This window comes from Xenopus tropicalis, chromosome 2, assembly GCF_000004195.4.
Source record: "Xenopus tropicalis strain Nigerian chromosome 2, UCB_Xtro_10.0, whole genome shotgun sequence".
NCBI lineage: Eukaryota > Metazoa > Chordata > Amphibia > Anura > Pipidae > Xenopus > Xenopus tropicalis.
The window spans coordinates 162748393-162775727 of record NC_030678.2 but is presented as its reverse complement, the minus strand read 5'-3'; the positions used below and the strand labels follow the sequence as shown (position 1 = coordinate 162775727).

The 27335-nt window shown below is 41.9% G+C and overlaps 1 protein-coding gene across 1 annotated transcript in view; it reads left to right on the top strand.

Annotated features, from left to right (window-relative positions):
* Positions 1 to 27335, top strand: part of arhgap42 (Rho GTPase activating protein 42) — a 126969-nt gene that overhangs the window by 45021 nt on the left and 54613 nt on the right. The window contains exons 2-3 of the mRNA XM_002935573.5: positions 1344 to 1439; positions 11429 to 11490. Of these exons, the coding sequence (XP_002935619.1) occupies positions 1344 to 1439; positions 11429 to 11490 (158 nt within the window). The remainder of the gene's footprint in view (positions 1 to 1343; positions 1440 to 11428; positions 11491 to 27335) is intronic.

The following is a 27335-nucleotide window of genomic DNA, read 5'->3' as shown; positions in this document are numbered from 1 at the left end:
GCTGGACTGTCCCCTGATTTAAACTGGGCAGAACTGCTCCCTGATTGACGTGAAATGCAGCCTATCACAGGCCGCCACGTCATAGCCCGCCTCTAAATGTCACCACGCCTGCTTTTTGGCTCATCACGTCTGCCCCCTGATGTCACTGCCCCAGTCTCGTCCGGATCACACTAGATCCGCCAGACCTGCAAGGAGCCAGCCTAGTTGTACCCCTAAACCCCCAGTCATACAATGCCCCTGATTGTTCCCTCTAATAACAGCCTACTTCAAGCACCAAGTCCCTGTCCTGATAAACCTAACACTGCCCCTCTTTAGACAAAGATGCCAACTGTAGTTGAGGGGAGACAGATGGTGGATGCGACTGGAGGTATACATATGAAAGTATGTCTGCCCTAGCACAAAATTTGCCCAGGTCCAGTAACCGATAGCAACCAATAAGGTGTTTGCTTTTAAACAGGTGACCAATAAATGCTACCTGCTGGTTGGTAGCTATATTTAAGAAGAACTGTAGCAAAACTTTGAACTGTTTATTATATAACCCACGGAATAGGAAATGCTACCTGTTCATTGACTGCTATGGGTTATTGCACCTGGGCAAACGTGGTGCCTATTATTACATATGAGGGTTGGGGGGGTTATGTGATAACATGGGCAAACTATGACCTTTTTAATAGCCATTAATTAGCAATAAGCTAAAAGTAATAGGGACAAATCTACAGAAGCTGCCAAAATACTTTCCTTTTAATGAAAACTGGATTATCCGACTAACCAAAACTGACATCAACATTTAATGGTGTATGCAATATTAAACAAGCAGAATAAAAAGGCTGCAGGTTTGCGCAGAAATAATAAGTGATTTAGATAAGGACAACTGTTCACTTTCTGCTATACACACAGCCAGAATGGTATGACTGAGGCACAATACAATATTATTATATTCCCTCAGATAACAATCAGAGGTGGCTTTTCAGAATTATTATAAAGCAGTGTTTCCAGCACAAAGCTAATGAACAAAACATTACGCTGTTTTTCCCACTTCCTTGGATGATAGTGAACGATGGGGAGCTGACTGCTTGACCTGTTATATGGGTTATTACCAACGGCTGCTATACCTACAGCTGCTGCTTTCTGACCCCCACCATTTGCTTTAGGCAGCCAGCCCTGTTATGACCCCCTACTTACAGCAGTGGCACAAAGCATGAGCTGTCAGGGTGGCTGAGGGCAGGTTAAACAACCTAAGGGCCCACGTGACTATTTACAAACAGAATAGCTAAATGTTTGCCTATGCCTTTTGTTTCACCTTACATACAACTCATCAGCAACCTCATCTCTATCTCTCCTAGATTTGTCTATGGCTGTGCAGAAGTTCTCCCATTCGCTACAAGACTTTCAGTTTGAATGTATTGGAGATGCAGAAACAGATGATGAAATCAATATCGGTAAGTGTATTTTAAGAGCTGATGTTCTGTTTTGTAAGAACCCAAATGGACCTGTGTCCTTCTCCATGAATACAGTGCTGCCTCTGTTTAGTAGCACTGTATTCAGAAGGGCGAGACAGCCCTAATGACCACTTTGGACAGGCAGGGATTGACTAGGGGGTGAGGGGGCCAGGGGCCCTGCACCCCCCAAGGTGCCCCTACCAGCCACGTCACCCGCACCCCCAGCAGGGGCCCCCATGGTGTCCCCCTAACCCCCTGCAGGGGCTTCCGCCACCCACCTGATGTCCTTCCCTGAGCGTGCGTAAGTGAAACGCGTCAGGGGAGGATATCCGTGGCCAGGGGAAGCAGCAACAGGGATCAGGTCTGGGCCACCGGGGCCCACCGGTTTTTTTCCTGGTCGAGTCCGACCCTGTGGACAGGATAGAAACTATTGGGAGCTCCAACAAAAGTGTCATTGTTAAAGTTAACTGCCCAGGCACCATGTTTTATTTACCATTGCCTATATGATGGGGGTATATATATATATATATATATATATATATATGCTGTACACCCCTTTAAACTGTTATTTCTTCCTTGTAGTCATATTAATATATATGAGTAACATCCCAGGCTCTGCCTACAGACATTCCCCAAACTATAATTCCTTTCATATATTTTATTAATTCCCTAAAAGGGGTAATTCACTTTTAAGTTAAGTTTTAGTATGTTATAGAATGACCCATTCTAAGCAGCTTTTCAATTGGTCTTCATTATTTATTTGTAATAGTTTTTTAGTTATTTGCCATCTTCTAACTCCTTGCAGCTTTCAAATGGGGGTCACTGACCCCTTCAGTCAGAAAACTATTGTTGCCTAAGGCTACAGTTTTATTGTAAATATCAGTCATATACCAATCATACAAAATACTCCCTGGTTGCTAAGGTAATTTGGACCCTAGCAACCAGATAGCTGCTAAAACTCCAAACTAGCAAGCTTCTAAACAAAAATTGATATAATTGAAAAAAAAAAAACACAAATAATAAAAAATGAAGACCAATTGCAAACTGTCTCAGAATATTACATCAAAGTCAAAGTTAACTCAAAGGTGAACAACCCCTTTAATATATCCCTTAATGTGTGTTTGATCTCGCCTCGCCTCCGATCCCAGAAATGATATGACTCCCCCTGTGCCCTGCAGGGATTATTAATTGCCCTTCCAGTGATTACCTAAAGGCCAAGGTTCATTGTCAACTGTGATTGGCTGTGATTGGTTAATGAGATTCAAAACATACTTGCACCCAATCAAGACAGAGTCATGGGAAATAATAATAAATGATGCAAGATGTGGAAGGGCTGACTCTGACATCTTTTGCCCCTTTAGGGCTTTTTTGAGCTTATGAAAATAATAGAACAGTCGATGAGAATGAATCCATAACTGCTTCTTCTAGGGAAAATACCACCCGGTGTATAGTTTGGTTGGAAAACTGCACCGACTTGGGGTATTACTGTAGAACTATCAAGTTTCCATCTTCTTACTCTTGGTTGAACCTCTCTACTGCCCCCGGGCTGGGTGCACAAGACTTAAGGTTCCCATACACCGAGCGTTTCTAGCTGCCGATATGGGTCCCTTAGACAGACTCGGCAGCTAATCGGCCCGTGTATGGGCACTACCGACGGGCCTGTCCGACTGATATCTGGCCTGAAATCGGCCTGCTCTCGATTGGCAGGTTAAAAAATCTAGTCGGATCGGGGACCGCATCGGCTCGCTGACTGACGTTGCCTATGCCCGTCGTTATAATTCGATCATTTGGCGCCAGGGCCAAACGATCGAATTAGCCTGGATTCTCCCGATGTCGCCCACTCGTAGGTGGGGGATATCGGGAGAAGATCCGCTCGCAAGCGAGCGGATCTGAAGGTGTATGGGCACCTTTAGAATGTGGGGATCCAAATTATTGAAAGATCCCTTATTTGGAAAACCCCAGATCCTAGGCATTCTGCATAGCAGGCCTTCTATTGTAAATGTATTCATTAACGGAGACTGCCCAGCACTAATTATAAACACATGGTGGAAATGTATAAAAAAGGGAAAATACAATAGTGCCATGTTAATTGTTAGGTTGGTCAGGGATGGGCAACCTGAGGTTATTAAACTACAACTCCCAGCACCCCAGCTGTAGAATGCAGCTGAAGGGATCCCAGTTGCCATTGCTGGCATAGCAGGCTAGAGACAGCTATGAGAAAAGCTAATAAGCGTGACATTATCTCACAGCTCAGGAAATGATGTGTAGACTTGAATAAGAAGCCACGGACCAGTTCAAATGAGGTCGGGGCCAGACCCCATGAAAAGAAGGCAGCCATTAATAACAAAGGGACTATTATATTCTATTTACAAAGACAGGGCTGTCCTTTCTACTTGTACTCCATTATATGCCCACTATTTCCATCGTTCTGTCTTAGTTTTAAGGGGTTTTATCTCTTCTCCACAGCTTTTTATTAGATATGTTGCTCAGCTTTTCTCCCCATTATTATATGCAGTGTCAAAGCTGGCAGGGAATGCTGGGAACTGTAGTCCAGCTATTGGCTGATTGTGGTCTTTTTTTTTTAACTTTGCAAACTGCGTTCTGCTTCACAAATGACCTTAAAGGGGCATATTTATTATAGGGTGTAAGCCAGCATAATTGGCAATGTTGCCCATAGCAACCAATCAGCAATTAGGTTTGAACAGTCACTTACAAGTTAGAAAACAAAAGCAAAGCTCTTATTGGTTGGCTTAAATATGCGCCTTAGTGTATAGAAAAGAGTTTGTGCCCTGATATTTGGCAAGTTCAGAGATGTCACCCTTCCCAGATCTCAACCCAGGGGAATGATTTTTGGCCACGCCCAATTTCACCCAAACCACGCCTCAAATCACCTTGGTCATGTCCTGTTCTGCTCAGACTAGGTGCCTGTTTCTGCCTGCCTGGGGGTATCAATACTGTAAATACTGTATACTTGTAAAATCCAATAACCCAGGAGGCTGGACAGGCTATAGCGGATCATAGAGTAAGGGCTACAGTAGCTTTTTAATGCAGTGATCCATGGAGGGGGCAAAGCCCTGAACCTTCAGCTAAGGCTGATGGCCCAGGGAGCGAGTTAGCCACCTGTGATAGATCTCTACTACCGCGGGTGACTAACCGATCAGAAATGCCTTTCCAATGGCAACAATAGGAGTCGCCGGCGGAAAGGCCTACGCAACGCTTCGGCTCTCCAAAGTTGCTTGCAGACTATTGCGGCCGACTAACTTGCTCCGTGGGCCATCAGCCTAAAGCGACGGGCATTCACAGAATAACCCATGGAGAGGCCAGTATGAAAAAGTGGTATCATTTTATTAAGTCCAACAACCTATTACTGCATGATCGAGATCTGCCCAATTTCAGGCCAGATGTTGCTCGGGGAGGCCCGTTGGTGGTAACCATACACAGGCATATAAGCTGCCAAATCATTCTAAAGAACTGCTACCAGCAGCTGAAATCAGCCGGAGTATGGCCACCTTGAGAGGAAACTAACGCAACTTCGGCAAATCGCGGCTCCGCATATGCCATCCCACCGGTGATTTACATTCTAGCTGGTGGGATGGCATTTTGGAAGATTAGTCGCCCCCTACAAGGGAGATTTGTTGCGCTGCGACTAATCAACCAGTCTGTCACAGCCCTTAGCCCTACTGACTGAGTCAGTAGCTTATTTGGGACCTTCCCAACAGCCTGGGTGCCATTCCAACATCCTTCCTAACTGATATCAGTATGAAAATCAGCCAGGTATTTATCAGGCAGGATAATAAATCCCATTGGAGGGGGACAGCATCAGCACATTCATCTGGTTTCCTAGGCTTACAGTCATTTGTCAGGGTGGGCAAATTGACACCTAGGGCAGCTTATGGCAAGTCTTTTCATTTAAAGGGGCAGTATATGTCTTTGTTCAACTCGTTACCTATTGGATTAATTAAAAAATATTATAGCTAATATCATTTCTTGCAATAAACAGGGCCAGCTCCTTATCTGCAAGCCAGAGGAAGACAAAGGGAAGGGCTTGTTTATACAGAGCTCAGTATCTAGATTTAACTCTTTTCGTACTGGCCAATTTCCCCCAGAATTCTACATTAAATAACCAGCACTGACATTCTGTCACTTAAGGGTCCGCATTATTCTTCTGTTATATACACAGCATGGTAAGGGTTTATCAACTGATTACAGGGGGAGAAAACTGGGCAGTAGTAGGAGCATATTAAATCTAAATCACAGACTTTCAGACTTGGTTTCCAACTGTAAACTGAATCCAGCACCTCCTGGCTGCCCCCTTCACTGCTTTGCACCCCAGTAGTGGAAGGGGCCCCCAGCAGTCTTTCCACTATCCTAAAAAATTCATATTTTATCCAAAACCATTCTATTCTGTGTAGAGTTGCTGAAGAGTCAAGTTCTTCCCAGTACCTACAGGAACATTTCAGGTTTCAGGAATATATGTATTTTAATAGAAACCATTTGTTACTGTAACAAGAGCCCATGGGCCCTGTGTAACACTCAGTAATGTGTATGTGTGTGTGGTCACACTCCTAGTACTGGTGCGGGATTAGCCATAAATCATTACACAACTAGAGGGAATTCTCAGAACATTGTGTTTAAAGAGAAACTAATGGTTGTATATAAACCTCAGTTACAGGTACAGTACATGCGCTGGTTCTGCTCCCAGCCGGGAAATGGTTGCTTTACAGAATTCCGATTAATCCTTTTTAATGTATAGTTCTGTTTGTAACCATATGGGCACCGGCGTTGTCCATAAATGTCCCAGTGGGGCGTCTTGTACCAACATAAAATGAAATGTAGCCGTGCAGCCTATCAGTGAGAGCCATAATGCGGCATGATAATAAGGGTGCAATTGATCGCAGCGTAGGTACATTCATTACAGGGATATGACAGGGGGAATAATGATGGAATCTGTTGGGTGACCAGTAGCCCAGCCTTGGATTAAACGCTGCATAAACAGGGCTGGCGTTATGCTTGAGACCTGCATTCCTGGGTTAGCTTGATAATTGCCATTGCCACATTTAATTAGCTGCAAGTACAGGTATGGGACCCATTATCCAGAATGCTTGGGACCTGGGGTTTTCCGGATAAGGGATCTTTCTGTAATTTGGATCTCCATAACTTAAGTCTGCTAAAAGATTATTTAAACATGAAATAAACCCAACAGGATTGTTTTGCTTTCAATAAGGATTAATTATATCTTAGTTGGGATCAAGTACAGGTACTGTTTTATTATTACAGAGAAAAGGGAATCATTTAACCATGAAATAAACCCAATAGGGCTGTTTTGCCCCCAATAAGGGGTAATTCTATCTTAGTTGGGATCAAGTACAGGTACTGTTTTATTATTACAGGGAATCATTTAAACATTAAATAAACCCAATAGGGCTGTTCTGCCCCCAATAAGGGGTAATTATATCTTAGTTGGGATCAAGTACAGGTACTGTTTTATTATTACAGAGAAAAGGGAATCATTTAACCATGAAATAAACCCAATAGGGCTGTTCTGCCCCCAATAAGGGGTAATTATATCTTAGTTGGGATCAAGTATAGGTACTGTTTTATTATTACAGAGAAAAGGGAATCATTTAACCATTAAATAAACCCAATAGGGCTGTTCTGCCCCCAATAAGGGGTAATTATATCTTAGTTGGGATCAAGTACAGGTACTGTTTTATTATTACAGAGAAAAGGGAATCATTTAACCATTAAATAAACCCAATAGGGCTGTTCTGCCCCCAATAAGGGGTAATTATACCTTAGTTGGGATCAAGTACAGGTACTGTTTTATTATTACAGAGAAAAGAGAAATCATTTTTAAAAATTAGAATTATTTGCTTATAATGGAGTCTATGGGAAATGGCCTTTCCGTAATTCGGAGCTTTCTGGATAACGGGTTTCCGGGTATCGGATCCCATACCTGCATCAGGCCTGCTCCCTCTATGTTTAACCCCAAGAAATGCTCTGTGCTTCCCTTCCGGAACCTCAGGATCCTCGTCTCAATTGCTCTGTGTCAGCATAAAACACTGGCTGTGAAGTGGTTAAATGGGGGTTAATACAGTAGCACAGTGACCCCAAATAGCACCACAATGCTTTGCCCAAAAAATAGGAATAATACCCCCCCCCCCCCCCACCTAGATATAGATAGAGTTTAGGTGGAATCACCAACTTTTCAACAGGTTTGTGGGAACAAGTAAAACTTCCATGTTTCCCATTTATTAACCTTTTCCCTTACAGTTATTTGTAGATAGAATTTGCTATTGACGGCAGTGTCTGCCTGTCCCTTTCTAAGGAACGGAAGCCATCTGATGTACAGACCTGGGCAGCAGTCAAGATAGAAATGGAAGTCTTGGCTGAAGGGGAACTGCCATCTGCTACACCATTTCCCGAGTCAGAAGCAGCAGTGCAGAAATGGGCAAACACTGCTTTACATTCACAGATAACTTGGAATTTTTTTATACTGGAAAGTTGCTTAGAATTACATTTTCTTTATTTATGGAAAAAATACTTTGGGGTGCCCTTTTGGCCAGACCCAGGTGACAAACCGTCCTACAGTGCTTAAAGCACCAGCACTTTCTGATATAGGCAGGTGTTACCTTTAACTTTGCAGGAGGCGAGAAGGACAAAATAATGTGCAACCTTAGAGTGCCCTTTGATGCACGTCCATTTAATGAATGGGATTTTTTGCACAACTGGCTGTGGGGAAATTTGCACAACTGCAACTGCACTAACAGTCGGAAATGGCTCCTTATTAGGCTCATTGACTAAGTGCTGAGAATCAGAGTTGTGGCATTAGAAGCAATTTTGGGTACCTAGAGTCGGCACAAATGTACCAACTCCGACTCCTAATAAATTGTACTTGTAATGAAAAACAAATATAATATGTTGTATGTAAATATCACTCTGAATCACCTACTCACCAGATGCATATATAGCCGGCCATCAATCTTTCCTCAGGGACCTTCTGTGTATCCTATGTGGATACCCACTGAAAACAAAGTGTTCCAAAATAGTGTAATAAAGTTTTAATAAGAAACAAATAGAAACCCAAATGGGATACTCACAAGCAGAGATTCATATAAGCATCCAATAAAAAGTCTTTACAATTCTGGAAACTTCTGAGATCCTCTATGTGTAAAGCCCAGTGCCTCGCTAGTGAGAAGTCCAGCTGAGCTATTATAATCTTATTGTATTTATTTTTTTGTCTTTTGTTTAATCTTAAGGTTTAAGCAATGTTTGTAGTTTCTTTAGTAAATAAAATATAAAACCGCTATGACACAGGCTTAGTTATAGATTCAGAACTTGAACAGTATCCTCATTCATGTTGGCAGTGCCAGGCTTGGAGGGCCAGTAGGGTAGTGCGTCAGCTTCCTAGCCAGTAGTTCTTTGGTTTGTTTCCAAAAGCAGACACCGTCGCTCTAAAATTGCTTTGGCAGTAATGAAATACGTTGTATGTTGTGTTCTTGCCATCAACATGGGGAATACATTAGTATATTAAAGGAACAGTAACACCAAAATAATTTCATGTTTGCTTCAGAAAGACTTCTATAGATTATATAAATGAATTGCTCTGTATCCACGAGGGGCCGGAAAAAAAAAGAGAAAAGGCACAGGTTCCAAAGCCAATAACAGAGCTCCGTAGAATACAATGCTGTTTTATGTTATCACATATGTAACTGATGCCATTTAGGCCCATTTCAGTTTAAATGACTGCCCCCCATGGCTACATGGCAGCTTTGTGTATATAAACTGTATTAGGGATTTGATGCAAGCACACAACTTTTACCAGTACTGGGCAAAAGATCATAATATATTAATTATTTTTATACTCTTTTCATTTTTTGGTGTTACTGTTCCTTTAAAAACAGAGGAGGCAGCGGTACCATTAACTGAGCAGTTGGAGTCAGAAGGATTTATGTACCGACTCCACAGCCCTGCTGAGAATGCCATATGGAACTCACTTGTGCCTACTTGTGGCACAAGTGCCCATGGGCACTTGATTTTGTTCCAGTTGAATCAAACCCAGTTGAAGTGCAAACCCGAATGGCGTGCAGCCTCCCTGCAGAAGTCACAAATGGCCTCCAGTCATGGGTCTGAATCGTGAAGGAATCAGTGAATGCACGTACGTTATGCCCCAAACTTTTTGCCTGGGGCAACCTTTACCTAAGCCATGCTATACCCTGGGGTATCAGAGTCCAAATAGAAATGTTTCACTGCTTAGTTTATGCAAAATTGCATCCAAAGGTAAAAGTGTGAGCTGCCATATTGCTTCCATCACACAAATCTTCCCCCATAGATCAATAGAAGTTTTGTTGGGAGTTGCACCCCCACCCATTTTTTTTAGAGGTTAAGGAATACTTTGATATGGAAGATTAAGCTACATATTTGTTTTTCTTTTGCAATTCAATATTTTTACATTTGTTTTACATTTAGTCAGCCAAATCAGTCCTGGAGCCTAATCAAATTGGCCCGGATTCCATCTTGCGTTTTTCTCCATCAAATATTCCAAACTTCAGATAGGTAAAAATATAACTGGAACCAGTCGGCCATTCTCCCCCCTCCATAAGCCCTGGATTGTTCTACAGATATAATGTAGAACAGTTCCATTCCAAAACCGTTCCTTACCAGCGCCAGTACCAGCTCCTTGGCTTATGTATCAGCTGCCCCTACATTTTGTTTAGGTTAACCGTTTGCAGTCAGCGCTGGGGGCAGCAGAACAGGATCCCAAGGAATTCCAGAAAAAAAAATCAACTTGGAACATGAAAATGATTTAATTTCATGCAGGTTTCCTGGGCATACCATCTGCAGAAACATTTAGAGATGCAGTCCTGCTTGATGAAAATGTAACCCTTGCCTGATATTTCAGTATAATAGAATATTGTGAATAGAATATGTTCTTGGCCTCCCGTCAACACTGGTGAGAAGTGGAACTGCAGGTGACAAAGGTGCTAATACAAAAAAAAATAAGTTGGAAATAAATCCCTTTATTTTATTTGCTGGGAGAATACCACAGCATAGGAGTTTGGGGTAACAAATGTCATAACAGGCAATACTTCCCCTTAAACATTTTGAAGTTGGTGCTAATTAGCCTGTACATCAAGGACTTAGGGGGTTATGTAATTAAAGGCACTAAGTTTGCCCATGAGCAATAACCCATAGTAATCAATCAGCAGGTAGAAATGACTGGTCACCTGTTTTATTTTGGTTGCCCAGTTGCTATGGGTTTCTGTTACTGGGCAAACTTAATGCCTTTTATTAAATATGGGGGTAAATTTGCTAAATTGAGGCCAGATAAATAGATTTTGTTACCCAAATTGTACAATATTTGATGGGATATTTGGAAAGCTGGCACTTGTGGATAACCAAGTAGCTCTCTTCTGGCCAGTTATTTGGATCCCTTCACATACACGGGCAGATTCTAGCTGTCAGTATAAGTCCCTTAGCTTATCGGGCCCTGCATGGGCACTAACGACGGGCCTGCATGGGCACTAACGACGGGCCTGCCCGTCCGATATCTGGCCTGAAATCGGCCAGATATCGATCAAGCAGATTTAAAAAATTAGTCGGATCGGGGACCTTCCCAATCGATATCTGCCCGATTTCAGGCCAGATATCGGTCAGGCAGGCCCAACTGCGCCTATACTCATCGTTCTAATTCAATTGCTTGGCCCCAGGGCCAAACAACCGAATTAGCCCGATATCGCCCACCTGTAGGTGGGGATATCAGGAGAAGATCCGCTTGCTGTGGCCACCTATACACAGAAATAACCAATGACTACACACTTTTATTCCTTGATATGCATTAATTAACTTCTTTATTTGGCCACTAGTTGGAGCCCTCAGTGAAAGCTAGCAGTGTAGGCATGTTTCTGCAAACATCTTTGCAATATGGCATTGCTGCAACTAGTATATAAGAAGCAGAATAACGACAGCCCTGTGTTTGCTCCCTGTAGCTCAGTCGCTGAAGGAATTTGCCCGCTTGCTGATAACGGTGGAAGAGGAAAGAAGGAGGCTGGTAAGTTGTTGCTGTTTATTTATTTACATGTGTGTTTGTGTCACAAAATACTATTTTTGTATATGGACAGGCTGGATTTTAGCTTCCCCTTGAACACCACGTCCAGATGCTATTCCTGAGCACAAGCACTTACAGCAGAATAACAAGCTTCATCTCTTATCTGCTGATCAGTGATTGTGCTGACGGAGGTGTCAGTTCCTCCCCACTTGTCCTTTGTACATAAATGAGACGGCACATATCCTCCTATAGTAGTGCGCACTATGGCAGCTTCCTGTGTGGGCTGCTACTCTGCTTCCTTTCGCTCATGTCTAGAGGAAACCAAGATCTAGGGCCCATATTGGTTATCTTGTCTTTCTGCCTCTATTTTTTTATTTGCTGGGAGTTAATGGCTTTGTATTCGTCTGACCCAGCATTACTTGACGCATGTAAACACGGAAGTTTTTTGCTTCGCACGCTTTAACCCTTGCTAAACCTAATTAGCATATGCTAATTGGGATTCGGTTCGGTATTCGGCTGAATCCAGCTGACCTGGAGGAGAAACTGACTTCCACTACATTGTTTCAAGAGTCGGTAGCAGAAAACAGAACTGGACAAACATAGGCTGCTTCCAATAGGAATTACATGTACAAATAACTTGAAACCCATTGAAAAAGTTTATGAATGTACAGATATTGGGCTTATTTAATGGTTAAATGATTCCCTTTTCTCTGTAATAATAAAACAGTACCTGTAATTGATCCCAACTAAGATATAATTACCCCTTATTGGGGGCAGAACAGCCTTATTGGGTTTATTTAATGGTTAAATGATTCCCTTTTCTCTGTAATAATAAAACAGTACCTGTACTTGATCCCAACTAAGATATAATTACCCCTTATTGGGGGCAGAACAATCCTATTGGGTTTATTTAATGGTTAAATGATTCCCTTTTCTCTGTAATAATAAAACAGTACCTGTACTTGATCCCAACTAAGATATAATTACCCCTTATTGGGGGCAGAACAGCCCTATTGGGTTTATTTCATGGTTAAATGATTCCCTTTTCTCTGTAATAATAAAACAGTACCTGTACTTGATCCCAACTAAGATATAATTAATTCTTATTGGATGCAAAACAATCCTATTGGGTTTAATTAATATTTTATTGATGAATAACGGGTCCTATACCTGTATATACATATATATATATATGCTGTTGTTGAACCATATCTGCCCCCATTAGAAATGTACAAAGCAGCTGCGGGGCCACAGGCTGGATGCTGCCGGGGCAGAAAGCTGATGTGCCTGTTGGGGGGATCCAATTGAACAGAGCGGCTATTATACAGCTACACAGAGCCGTCTCCTCCCCACAGACACACACTGGAGAGAAAGGCCTGAAGCGCTGTGTAATTAGGTGCAGCCGCACACACTGGAATGTACAATGGTGATCGCAACGGTTCCGCTTTCGCTCCTGTTTTTGTTGGCTGCTGTTCAGTGGAGTCTAATTGTCCACTTTCACTTCCTACGGAACCATTTAATGTGTCTTCACGCTGACTGTGAGCGCCGGCCTCGCTGCTATTGACAGAGGTGGGAATGTGAATGAGCGGCGGATACGCTTCCATGGGGCTAAAGGAATGTTTTCTGTTAGAATTAAACTTTTTATCCCCCAAGGTCTTATTGCACAAAATGTCTCTAGGTATCGGTGTATAGAACACTGCCTGTTGCTATTTATACAAGTTAGTGGGAGCTGCCATAGTCCTTGCTGCTGAGGCATCTTCCTTAGACTGTTGTACTGATAGCACCTCTAGTGGTTGGTGATGGTATGCATTTGTTTAAACCAGCTGATATATGCTTTGTGATTAAAGGGGTGGTTCACCTTTAAGTTAACTTTTAATATGTTATAGAACAGGGGTGGGCAAACTTTATGGCTCACGGGCCACATTTACTCACCCCCGGGCCGGACCAGGCCAGGGCGGGCAGGGCCAGGCCAGCATTACGCCCCCTTCGTCTCTTTAATTCTGGCCCGCCAATGACACCAAGTCTCGCGTGATGAGACTTGACGGCGGCGGCCCGGATTAAAAAGGCCAAGGGGCCGGATGTGGCCCGCGGGCCGTAGTTTGCCCACCCCTGTTATAGAATGACCACTTCTTAGCAACTTTTCAGTTGGTCTTCACTCTTTATTTTTATCTTAAATTATTTGCTTTCCTCTTCTGACTAGCAGCAAAACTAATCTAGGCTGGGCCCCTGTGCAAAAAAAAAATCATTGAAGGGGCCCTGGGGTCTCCATGCTGTAGTTTTACACCACTGCTTCTGACTCTATCCAGCTTTCAGAATGGGGTCACTGACCCCAGCAACCGAATTACTGTTGCTCTATGAGACCCTCTTTGGTTCAGTTTCTCATTTGAACCAGTGCCTGGCTGATAAGTGGGATGGCATTTTTGGGGAGATTAGTCGCCCGCAATAGTGGGCGACTTATCTCCCCGACATGCCATCCCACTGGCAAGAATGGAAATCGCCGGTGGGATGGTATACGCGTAGCTTCAGGTTTCCAAAGTCGCCCGAAGCTCACTTGGGAGGCAACTTTGGGCGAATTTAGTCACCTGATGTACAAGCTACATTTACTTGTAGGAAGCATATTCAGACTTTTTATAAACCTGATTTTTGATTCATAATTGATAGCAAATGCAGTAGTGCTCCATGCATGGGGGCTTCCCCACTGGGATGGAGCAGAGGACAGGTAAGAGGGGGCAGCAGGGGGTAATTAGGTGCTATATCTTGACGCTTTAGGGCTGGACTGTGCCGTCTACTGGTTGCTTCCAACAGTTAAAAACATTATTCCACTGTGACGACACATCGGGTATTGTAGCACAGAAAATGACTGCTTTATGCATCAGTTTTCCAGCAGAGTAATGATTAGTACAGGGAAATGCTTATGTTGGTATATGTACTCAGTAGCTCCCTCTACAGGCGATTAGAAAGTTAAGCATAAAACCAGCTGAATAGCAGTGCTGTCCAACTTATTACAGGTATAGGATCAGTTATCTGGAAACCCATTATCCAGAAAGCTCTGAATTATGGGAAGGCTGTTTCCTATAGACTCCATTTTAATCAAATAGTTCAGGTTTTTCATACCTGAGGCATAGAGGCGGGGCAGCCAATATATAATTGACATCTCAGATTTTTATTAGAATTACTTTAACTTTTCATTCAGCACTTGCGATATCACCTAGCTGGCAAATGCAGAAGATTTTGGGGTGATTCTAAGCTTGCCTTAAAGGAACAGTAACACCAAAAAATAAAAGAGCTTTAAAGTAATAAAAATATAAAGCACTGTTGTCCTGCACTGGTAAAACTGGTGTGTTTGCTACAGTAACACTACTATAATTTATATAATAAGCTGCTGTGTAGCCACGGGAGCAGCCATTCAAGCTGGAAAAAAGGAGAAAAGGCACAGGTTACATAGCAGATAACAGATAAGTTCTGTAGAATACAATAGTGTTTTATCTGTTATCTGCTATGTGCCTGTGCCTTTTCTCCTTTGAATGGCTACCCCCATGGCTACATAGCAGCTTATTTATATAAATTATAATAGACTTTCTGAAGTAAACACACAACTTTTACCAGTGCAGGGCAGCAGCACATTATATCATTTTTTGGTGTTACTGTTCCTTTAATAACAGTGTTCACAAAGTGGCACCTTCCTGCTGGCTGTGACTGTAAATTCCAAGACTGAAGGGGAAAAAAATTAAATGATTTGTACAGTGTAAGTAAAGTTTATTTTGATCATCTCTAACATGATAGAAAAGAATTTAGAATTATTTCTTAGGGTGACAGGCCCCCTTCAAGGTATGGCGATCCAAATGACAGAAAAATGCAACTGGATAAGGGGTCCCATACCTATACATGTAGTGGGCTGATTATTTCTCATACAGTGTGTGTAAAGGCCTGATGTAAATAAAATGATAATGTCATACAATGAAGTCTATGGAGCCTCTGAGCAGTATGGGGGCCATAAAAATCCTTTGGAAAACCACATCCAACCTACAGCCTCCAGTTGGTTAGCCCTGCTGTATGGTTTTGCTTTTTGACACACAAGAGGCACAAATAGCCTCTATAATGCTGGGAATTACCCAAGTTAACTGTCCCCCTTGTCTCCCCATGCTACAAGAATTCTGCTACAGAATTTCCTTAACATTCTGGAAGAAGGTGTTTGCTGCGATTGAACTTCCCCCGTCGGAGTAACCCACTCCATTCCTTCTTCTGTTCCCCAAGCCAACCGTAATCCTTTGGTTATCGTCTAGCGTAGCGGATCAAAGATCCCCAACTGTTCCCAAAACAGACGATGAGCCCACACTGGTCCCTGTAGAGGATTCAATGGGTTGATTTCTACTTTCATGCATTTCTATGGGAGCAGTGCTGGTTTTGGGTGGGCAGTTACGCTGGGGTATCAGCCAAGCTGAGCTGGGGCTGCGCCAAGAGATAACACCTGGGGTGGAGAGGCTCAAAGAGCCGTTGTGTGCTCCAGATGTTTTGCTTCTAGTAGCGCAGAGATGGGAGCGCCTCATCTTATCTCTCCTGCTATTGGTTTTATAGTGATGTAACCCTAACACTTCACTGTTAAAGGGGATGTATAACCAAAATTAAAAAACACAACTCTAAGCACATCTCCTATATACAGTCATTGTACATTTTCACTGGTTTTGATGTTATTTGTAACTCTGCAAAGCCTTTCCCTTTCTGCACAGCTGATTCTGACTCTTGAGCGTCGCAGCAGTCGGGCTTGTATGCTTCTTCACAGAATCACCAGGGTGGAGAACAGAAAAGGAAAAACAAACACTGCAGTTACAGCTACAAATGACTTAAAACCATTGAAACGTCTAATTAATGTATGTGGGAAAGTGTCTTGGAATTACATTTTTTTCATTTGGCAATGTATTGTTTTTTGAAATGGAGAAATATACCCAGGCTCATTTACTAATCTGGTACAGGTATCAGACCCTTTATCGGGAAACCCATTATCCAGAAAGTTCCAAATTATGGAAAGGTCATCTCCCATAGACTCCATTTTTATAAAATAATTTACATTTTTATAAATGATTCCCTTTTTCTCTGTAATAATAAAACAGTACCTGTACTTGATCCCAACTAAGATATAATTACCCCTTATTGGGGGCAGAACAGCCCTATTGGGTTTATTTCATGGTTAAATGATTCCCTTTTCTCTGTAATAATAAAACAGTACCTGTACTTGATCCCAACTAAGATATAATTACCCCTTATTGGGGGCAGAACAGCCCTATTGGGTTTATTTAATGGTTAAATGATTCCCTTTTCTCTGTAATAATAAAACAGTACCTGTACTTGACCCCAACTAAGATATAATTACCCCTTATTGGGGGCAGAACAGCCCTATTGGGTTTATTTAATGGTTAAATGATTCCCTTTTCTCTGTAATAATAAAACAGTACCTGTACTTGATCTCAATTTAGATACAATTACCCCTTATTGAGGGCAGAACAGCCCTATTGGGTTTATTTAATGGTTAAATGATTCCCTTTTCTCTGTAATAATAAAACAGTACCTGTACTTGATCCCAACTAAGATATAATTAACCCTTATTGGGGGCAGAACAATCCTATTGAGTTTAATTACTGTTTTTTTAGTAGACTTAAGGTAGGAGATCCAAATTACAGAAAGATCCTTTATCTGGATAACCCCAGGTCCTGAGCATTCTGGATAACAGGTCCCATACCTGTATATATTTGCTGCATGCATTTATCTGACAATGGAGTAGCCATTCATTGTCTTTGATCAATGTACAGGACATATCATAAAGAAATAAAGCATGTGATTGGTTGGTATGGGTTACTATATTGGAGCAAATGTGCATCGAGTTTTTGGTTTATTCTCAATTCATTTTCTCTTGGTATAAAATAAAGATATAAATTAAAAGACTTATTTTTATTAATAAAGCACTGAATAAACACATAAAACAGTTCATTTTCACCAGTGATGCAATAACCACATGTTTCTATTTTACACAATCTTAAATTGGATTTGTTTGGGTTTAGTTGCCTTGAGGGTAGATGCACTACGGGCAGAGCCCGAGGACACAGTGTATTCGTTTAATGGGGGGACCCATGGATGCCGGGCATGTTGGTGTTGGCTAGTGGCTGCATTGGCAATGCCGGACCTCCCAGTCACAACTGCTTAATCAGTCTGACTTCATAAAGAGAATAGAGGTTTTTGGCAGTCATTCACCTGCAAGTGAAATTTGGGCTTTTTTCCTGCATATATAATCATATTATTGGCCAGCATTTGCCTCTGGCATTGTCTTTATTTTATTCTGTTCTGACCAAGCTGGATTTTTGGATTTAATTTAATAAAAGTTGCAACCAAAGTCGGACTGGGGTACCCGGGGCCCACTGCCGCTTCCCACTTAGAGTTGCCACCTTTCTGGTTTTGACTTGGACAGCCCGGTTTTTGGTAGGGCTGTCTGAGCCAAAACTACCTGCCTGGTATTCCCAATTTGGAGGTGAGGTGACAGGGTCCAACAGGGTCAGGGCCCACTGTGTTTTTTCCCAGTAGTCTGGTTGGCCAGTTCAACCCTGGCTGCAACATGCCAGGTCTAGAAACCTATACAAACAAAAAGATGTTTGCTTTCAGGCATTTTAGAGAAAATGCTAGCTTCTGGTTGGGAAGATGTGAAAAAAAAAAATTAGAGTCCCTGGGCTAAATGCTTCAGGTATCGGACCCCTTATCCGGAAACCCATTGTTCAGAAAGTTCAGAATTACGGAAAGGCCATCTCCCATAGACTACATTTTATTCAAATAATTCACATTTTTAAAAAGAGTTTCCTTTTTCTCTGTACTAATAAAACAGAACCTTGATCCCAACTAAGATATAATTCTTCCTTATTGGGGGCAGAACAGTCCTATTGGGTTTATTTAATGGTTAAATGATTCCCTTTTCTCTGTAATAATAAAACAGTACCTGTACTTGATCCCAGCTAAGATATAATTACCCCTTATTGGGGCAGAACAATTCTATTGGGTTTATTTAATGGTTAAATGATTCCCTTTTCTCTGTAATAATAAAACAGTACCTGTACTTGATCCCAACTAAGATATAATTACCCCTTATTGGGGGCAGAACAATTCTATTGGGTTTATTTAATGGTTAAATGATTCCCTTTTCTCTGTAATAATAAAACAGTACCTGTACTTGATCCCAACTAAGATATAATTACCCCTTATTGGGGGCAGAACAGTCCTATTGGGTTTATTTCATGGTTAAAGGATTCCCTTTTCTCTGTAATAATAAAACAGTAACTGTACTTGATCCCAACTAAGATATAATTACCCCTTATTGGGGGCAGAACAGCCCTATTGGGTTTATTTAATGGTTAAATGATTCCCTTTTCTCTGTAATAACAAAACAGAACCTTGTACTTGATCCCAACTAAGAAAGAATTCATCCTTATTGGAGCCAAAACAATCCTAGTTGGCTTAATTACTGTTTAAATAATTTTTGCAGCAAACTTAAGGTAGGAGATCCGAATTACAGAAGACCCCTTATCCGGAAAATCCCAGGTCCTGAGCATTCTGGATAACGGGTCCCATACCTGTAGTAGGGGCCACAACCTACGGTGACAGGTGGACAGGGGTGTTTGTCCCCCGATGGCCGCTCCTGTTTTCCACTGGTTGCACTTAGAGACAGAAGCCATGTGCGCTAATGGGCAATAATAAAGGGCTTTGAAAACATAAGGTAGGGGTGCACCCCCCCCCATCCCACCCTATGCCCACCCTGCTGTTCCTGCTCGACTCAGCTCGCCCTGCCACGAAACAGCCCTGGCTGATCTTGTTCTCAGGCAGCAATTTGCTGTATAATATGCTGCTGACATCTGCGCAGGGTGGATATCTGGCCCCTGTGCTTTTTTATCCCAGCTCGGCTTGGACAGGAAGACTGATAGCGAGGAGCAGCATATGGAACTCATTCTGCCTAATTTCGCAGGCAGCAAGTCAGAGCCAGATGTAAAAACCATGGGAACTGTTTCTTAAAAAGGTGATGGTGAGAAATCAATTGCAAATGCTGCTCCGCCGGCTAAAGGGCCGACTCGTCAATCTATTGAGCAATCATTTATGGATTAAAGGCCACAAAGTGCTGCTGAGTAGGGTGCATTTGGGGGGTGGTGAATTCAGGCAGCACTTTATTCATGGTGTCAGCTGACTTATTTTAAATCTTATGTTGTGGGGGGGCTGACAAGGTTTAGAATGAAACAATATATATCGGGTACCAACACGTTTATGTAGGACAGGGAGCAAATATAACAGTTATACACTGGGTGCAAATATAAACCTTATGTATTGTGGGTGCCCGTCGGCTTGTGTCCCCGGGGCCTGGGGTGAAAGGGTATTTTTTATGCCTGCCCTAAGACAGATGGTAAGGATAGGGCTGGTCTGTGCCCGGCAGTGTTGCACTTCACAGCAAATTTTATACATGGTACATTGTGCAATCATAGTAAATTCCCCCACTGTGCTTAACTGGTCTTGACTAATTCATCAAAGCTGTTTACTTTCACATTGGCATACATTATAGCCTCTATTGTATGCCTGTATGTCGAACAAAAATGTAAAAAAATACCCTCAAGACATACCCTAAAGACATACCCTCATATATCTTGACACTAGTGGGTGAAGAAATAGGAACAGATTAATAAGACAGAATTCTAGCTCTACCATATGGCCATAGAGAATACTGGGAATGTCTTCCTCCTTGTTACATACAGCATGTCAGTAGTGATCTGCCTCGACGTGGGCCTGGAAGCTTATGGCCATATGGGCTCATTAACAATCAGATGTTTATATGAATCTAAGGCAGGCATTTGAGGAGCAGTTCAAATGTGCACTATTCTGAGTTATATATAATTTCGGTGAAAGTTGCAGCACTCTAGTGTAGTATGTTTATATATAAATATATATGTAGCAAGTTTGATTGGGTACGCTACAAACAAATGGGTCTTTACCTGATTTGGCCACAACACCGTGGGTCACTGGGAATAATCAGATTGTTTGGCTCAGTGGTTTAATTGGTGCTTAGGTCGTCCTATGGGATTTTTTTTAACCTGCTTGATATCTGGGTCATTTTCAGATATTGGTCAGGCATGGTTTATAGCCATAAACAGGCAAAGAAACTGCCAACTCAGTCTGGAAGGGCCTAGTTGGCATTGTTTTATGGGCCTGTCTATGACCAGCTTAAGGGTGAAGACACACTGAGCTACTAGTAGCAGCTACTTTTTCAGGGCTACTAAATGCCAGAAAATCCCCTGCCATAGACAATACTGAGAATTGCCTCTGCTAAAACACACGTAGAGACAATTATCAGTAAATGATCAACATATTTTAGTAGCCGTGGCAAGTAGCTGCTACTAGTAGCTCGGTGTGTCTTCACCCTTACCCAGATAGCTTAATTCAGCATACAGATAGAAGCAAAAAGTTGCACAGTTTGCTATGTCATATAGCAAGTAGTAAAGACTTGATAGGGATGGTAAAAGATTCTGTATAGTCATGTGGTATTTATCATCCGAGTGCAGTTATTTATGCGCCAATGAAAATTCCTTAAAACAGAAGTGCTGTCCATAATTTTCCATGCTGTGGGCCAGTTATCTGCTATTTCACATGTTTATGATGCCATAACGGCAATTCTATGGAGAGCTTGCTGCGGGCTTTTAAAAATCATTTGGGAGGTGGGGGCACATACGGCTCACAGGCCCTACAGTAGGACAACCCTGTTCCAAAAATTCAATAACCCGGGTACTTTCCCCCAGAAACCGAAAAAACATTTCTGTGCCCTGCATAAGCCCACCCAGGGCAGTGTAGAGGCAACAGGAGGAGTAGGTGGTGCAGCTCAAAGAAGCAAAGTTCCCCTAGGCCAGTCCCATTTTTGAAGAAGAGGACCGGGACTAGGGGTGTCACACAAATGTGAACCTCCAAATTCAACCTACCCCCATTATTAATTTGCCCCTATATCACTATATCACTAGACAAAAGAAAAATGGGCTCAACCCTTGGGCGGTGGAGGGGGGGCTAACAATTTGTCATCTCCCTGTGATTTTGCCTTTTCTTGTTCTTTAAAGGAAAACTATACCCCAGAATTATGTAGGTCTCTTTCAAAATAAATGGCATAAAACAGCTCATATGTAAAATCCCGTTTCACGTAAATAAACCATTTTTATAAAAATATATATTTTTAGTAGTGTGTGCCATTGGCTAATCCTAAATAGGAAATGTAAATAGAAAATTTAAGTACTAAGTGCCGCCCCCTGGCATCACACGATTCACATCGCACACAAATAAACCAAGGCACACATACATGCTAGGCCCCATCAGCCAATGAATGGGCAGAGTTCTGTCTTTTATTCCCACACCACACTACTTCCTGTTACAGTTAGAGCTGCATCACATATATATATATATATATATATATAAAACAGTCCACACGACAGCACCACACTCCAAAATCTGCTGCTCTGCAGCTGCCCCTGTGCACGGGATATCATATAAATATCAAAATAAAACAGCCAGCACCAAGGGTCTTTGTGTTTCAAAAAATCTCTCGTGTATTAAAATTGCATGTACAACCGACGTTTCGGTCCCTTTTGGGACCTTTTTTAATACACGAGAGATTTTTTGAAACACAAAGACCCTTGGTGCTGGCTGTTTTATTTTGATATATATATATATATATATCACCTAATGTGATATAAACCATCTGTTGGTCAAGTATTAATTCTGAGGGTATAGTTTTCCTTTAATCCCACAGAGTAAAATAAAAATGCCTTTCCTTCCCCTTTAAGAACATATATTTTGCCATGCTACACAACATAGTGGCAGTTAGTGCATATGATTATAAGTAAAAATTCTACGCATAGACACACCTTCCATCTGTGCTGTCTCATTGGATAAGTACAAAATGCGTTGGCTAGATGGGTTCCCCATACCGTGATCCAGCATCTATTAAACACATAAGTCTTTTAGCATAACAGGCGGAGAATATCACGGGGTATTCAGTGCTCTCACTCAAGTGCCCCCTGAATGATTGTTTCCTGCTTCCTTCCTGCCGGCGGTACTGTGCGAGGCTAGCGGCTAAGGCCATTGGCAAAATAACAGCAATTATCTCATACAGCAAAGTAGCAGAATAATGAGCTGCAAGCAGCGTGGTAGTTCCGTCCAGTGGACACCAAATATAATCATTTAATTGACTGTTTATCAGTAACAATTTAATTGCAAGAGTTTTTTTTTTTTAAAAAACTGTATTTTGTGTTAACTGATCTTAAAAGGTTGTTTTTTTTTAGCTCCTGTACATAATATATAAGATTCCAATGATACAGTGTTATTTAATCAGCCTATTTCAGCTAATTCTTGTAGAGTGTAAGCTCTTTTGGGCAGGGCTCTCTTCCCCTCTTGTAGCGGTTATTGATTGATTTATATGTTACTCTGTATGTCCAATGTATGAAACCCACTTATTGTACAGCGCTGCGGAATATGTTGGCGCTTTATAAATAAATGTTAATAATAATAATTGTGTGTGTGCCCTCTTTGCAGGATACACACTTGGTTACTCATTCTATAAGTCTATTAGTACCACTCACAGTGGCCTCTGTCTGGGCAGGATACACACTTGGTTACTCATTCTATAAGTCTATAAGTACCACTCACAGTGGCCTCTGTCTGGGCAGGATACACGCTTGGTTACTCATTCTATTAGTACCACTCACAGTGGCCTCTGTCTGGGCCGGATACACACTTGGTGACTCATTCTATAAGTCTATAAGTACCACTCACAGTGGCCTCTGTCTGGGCCGGATACACGCTTGGTTACTCATTCTATAAGTCTATAAGTACCACTCACAGTGGCCTCTGTCTGGGCCGGATACACACTTGGTTACTCATTCTATTAGTACCACTCACAGTGGCCTCTGTCTGGGCCGGATACACACTTGGTTACTCATTCTATAAGTACCACTCACAGTGGCCTCTGTCTGGGCCGGATACACACTTGGTTACTCATTCTATTAGTACCACTCACAGTGGCCTCTGTCTGGGCCGGATACACACTTGGTTACTCATTCTATAAGTACCACTCACAGTGGCCTCTGTCTGGGCCGGATACACACTTGGTTACTCATTCTATTAGTACCACTCACAGTGGCCTCTGTCTGGGCCGGATACACACTTGGTTACTCATTCTATAAGTACCACTCACAGTGGCCTCTGTCTGGGCCGGATACACACTTGGTTACTCATTCTATTAGTACCACTCACAGTGGCCTCTGTCTGGGCCGGATACACACTTGGCTACTCATTCTATAAGTACCACTCACAGTGGCCTCTGTCTGGGCCGGATACACACTTGGTTACTCATTCTATTAGTACCACTCACAGTGGCCTCTGTCTGGGCCGGATACACACTTGGTTACTCATTCTATAAGTACCACTCACAGTGGCCTCTGTCTGGGCCGGATACACACTTGGTTACTCATTCTATAAGTACCACTCACAGTGGCCTCTGTCTGGGCCAGATACACACTTGGTTACTCATTCTATAAGTCTATAAGTACCACTCACAGTGGCCTCTGTCTGGGCCGGATACACACGTGGTTACTCAGTCTATAAGTCTATAAGTACCACTCACAGTGGCCTCTGTCTGGGCCGGATACACACGTGGTTACTCATTCTATAAGTCTATAAGTACCACTCACAGTGGCCTCTGTCTGGGCAGGATACACGCTTGGTTACTCATTCTATAAGTCTATAAGTACCACTCACAGTGGCCTCTGTCTGGGCAGGATACACGCTTGGTTACTCATTCTATAAGTACCACTCACAGTGGCCTCTGTCTGGGCAGGATACACACGTGGTTACTCATTCTATAAGTCTATAAGTACCACTCACAGTGGCCTCTGTCTGGGCCGGATACACACGTGGTTACTCATTCTATAAGTCTATAAGTACCACTCACAGTGGTTACTCATTCTATAAGTCTATAAGTACCACTCTGTACTGATCCTCTAGGTTGATGCAGTAATTCAGTATATAAAATATGGCATTTCTAGCCATATTCCTTTTTAGGGTTTAGTTTTGACATTTTGACATACAGCTGAAGACTAAATATATGTAAAAGGCATCTCGACTCTTGATTTTCAGTTCTACTTCTGATTTTCAATTCCAAAAGATGTTCCCTTAGGAAACAAAGTCACAGTCATTTCAAAACGTTTCAGCAGACATTAAAAAAATACATTTATATTTGCTTTTATGCTACAGTTACATAAAAACACAGCATATAATGTGCTCCTATCTGTGTCATAGACTAGTGGCCCCAGACCCATCTCATATTCTCAGTTGAATGCAGCTCCCAAGTATTCATACTGTACTATCCCAAATACTTCCTGGGAATTTTTTTTATTTATTTAGCATCAGTCACATGATTTCCAAATATCTTCTTGAGCCACAATTACACGGAGAGTAACCCAGTGAAGTGCCCGAGATTTCACAAGAGGAGGAATCGGGTTAGAAAATATTTGTCTTGCTGTATAAAAGCATTCCTGGTAATGGCCTGTGAATGATTTATGGGAAATCCCAATGGCACTTTATTAGAACCACTTGAAATATCAAAAAGGCCAAAGGCAAGGGATATCAAGTACGGTAGTCAAATAACAAAACAGCCCGATTGCGACAAATTGGAAAATCTATTGTAAAAACTTGTCAGAGCTGCCTAATCCCCAATCCTGTTATCTTTGTGCTATTTAATTTGACATTTTTAGGTGTTGCAATGTGACTTGATCTGAAAAGGTGCACTCCAAGTAATAGGCATGGTAGCCCGGCCAAAGCCTTTAAGCTAGGGCTGCTGTTTCAGTGGATTTGGGCAATTTTGGGGGGATTTTATGTTTCCCAGAATTGGATAAATAAAAGCCATTCCGGATCTTTATACTTGCTGTTAAAGCTGGCTGCCTTGAGCCTAATTTTGGAAATGATAAGAAGCTGGGGAAGAGGCCTGAAAAATATCTTCAATTTGCCTCAATGTATTCTTTATTACTCTATTACTGCCCATAACAACCAATGAGTTCTTTGCTTTTGTTTTCTAACTTGTAGTAGACTGGACAGAAATAATTGCTAATTGGTTGAAAAGAGTATGTATAAGTCAAGATGGGGAGGGGGCAAGATTTCCAGCTATGATAAATTCTCTCATCTTGATTGTGGACTGTCATTCCCAGAATTAAACCTCTTTGCCCCTGTCACAGTGTATTCCAGAACCCCCAGTAAGGTACCCTAAGGACCCCCAGAATAAATAGGACCCTAAACCCTTTCACAAAATGATGATTGATTCTCCTGATTGGTGGGGATATTTATATATATATATATAAAGTGAGGCTCAGGTGAAACTTACTGGAAGTTACTGGGCCCCACAGCAAAATCTTTTTAGGACCCTATAACCCTGGGTAGATGAGCTGTATATTGCATTTTTATGGAATCACTAATGCCCTATGCTTTGTTGTTGCCATTTTCCCTGCTATTTCATGCTCTCCGTGCTCTCCTATCTGCAACTGCACAACAGGCTACAAAAGTAGTTACAAAAGTAACTGGCGGGGGCAGATAATTCCCAGCTCTGCAACAGGAATCTATTGGCACATTCAGAAACTCCCCTTACTTTATATGTAACTTACTAAAACTATTCAGAAATTCCCCTCACTTTATATGTTACGTATTAAAACCACAAGTAGGGATATTGCTTCTGGTTCACTCATTCCTTTAGCTCATTTTTAAAAATAGATTCATAGTTTTACAGCCCCCCCCCCCCACAAAAAACCAAAAAGTTTCACACACACAAAATAAAATGACTTCCCTCAAAATTGAAATTTCCCCCAATAACCAAAAGATATATTGCAATGAACTGAATAGTTGTTGATATATGGCAAGGTAGGAGATCTGGCAATGCTCCAACCTCCCGCTTTGGGTGGAATTGTGCCCGAAACGTGATTTATTTGGAGCTGAAGGAAATATAAGTTCATATAGCCTGCTTTATTCGTCAGGTGACTTAAAAAAATAATTTTTCTAAATTCCATTCTCCTCCCCTCCAACCAAAACTTGACATGGGAATTTTTTCCATACTTTGGCTTATATAAATGACATTTTATCTCTGGCATTACTAGAGCAAAATGACTGCACGGAGCCCAGAGGACAGAATGATATCGGAAAGTGTAGAAGAAGCATCTTTTAAACACAGAAGGTTCTTTGGGCAATTGTCCCAAAAAGGCTGACATTACACCGGCTCCCACTCAACTGGGATAATGGCTTAATCCCACTTAAAAGGAGTCCTATGACTTATTGTACAGCGCTCCTGAATATGTTGGTGCTTTCTAAATAAATGTTAATTATAATAATAATAATGATAAACTTACACCAGACTTAAAAATTTACCAGGGGGCAGGGACAAGATCCCACCCCATCACTTCAGGTCCAGGTTGGCACCTCTACTGCTAGCTACTGAGGGATTACATCATTAAAGAGGTTAAAGGTTTCTGAACCAAAATTTATTAAAGAGCCCCACACAACACAGAAACCCCTAACATACCTATCCCTGTAATCTGTTCCTTCAAACAGTAGGAATAAATACCATTTTTATATGCTGAAATCCAGCTGCAAACCAGTTCTTCTCTTTCTGCATCATTTGAAATCCTGGCAGGGGAGGAGGGACTAAAACACTGATGTTACAAATTGTAACAACTTCTCCACAGCTTACAGACAGCATGCAGGAACTACATTGCCCACAATGCATTGCTTTGTGATGTTTCTTTTCTTATTGACCT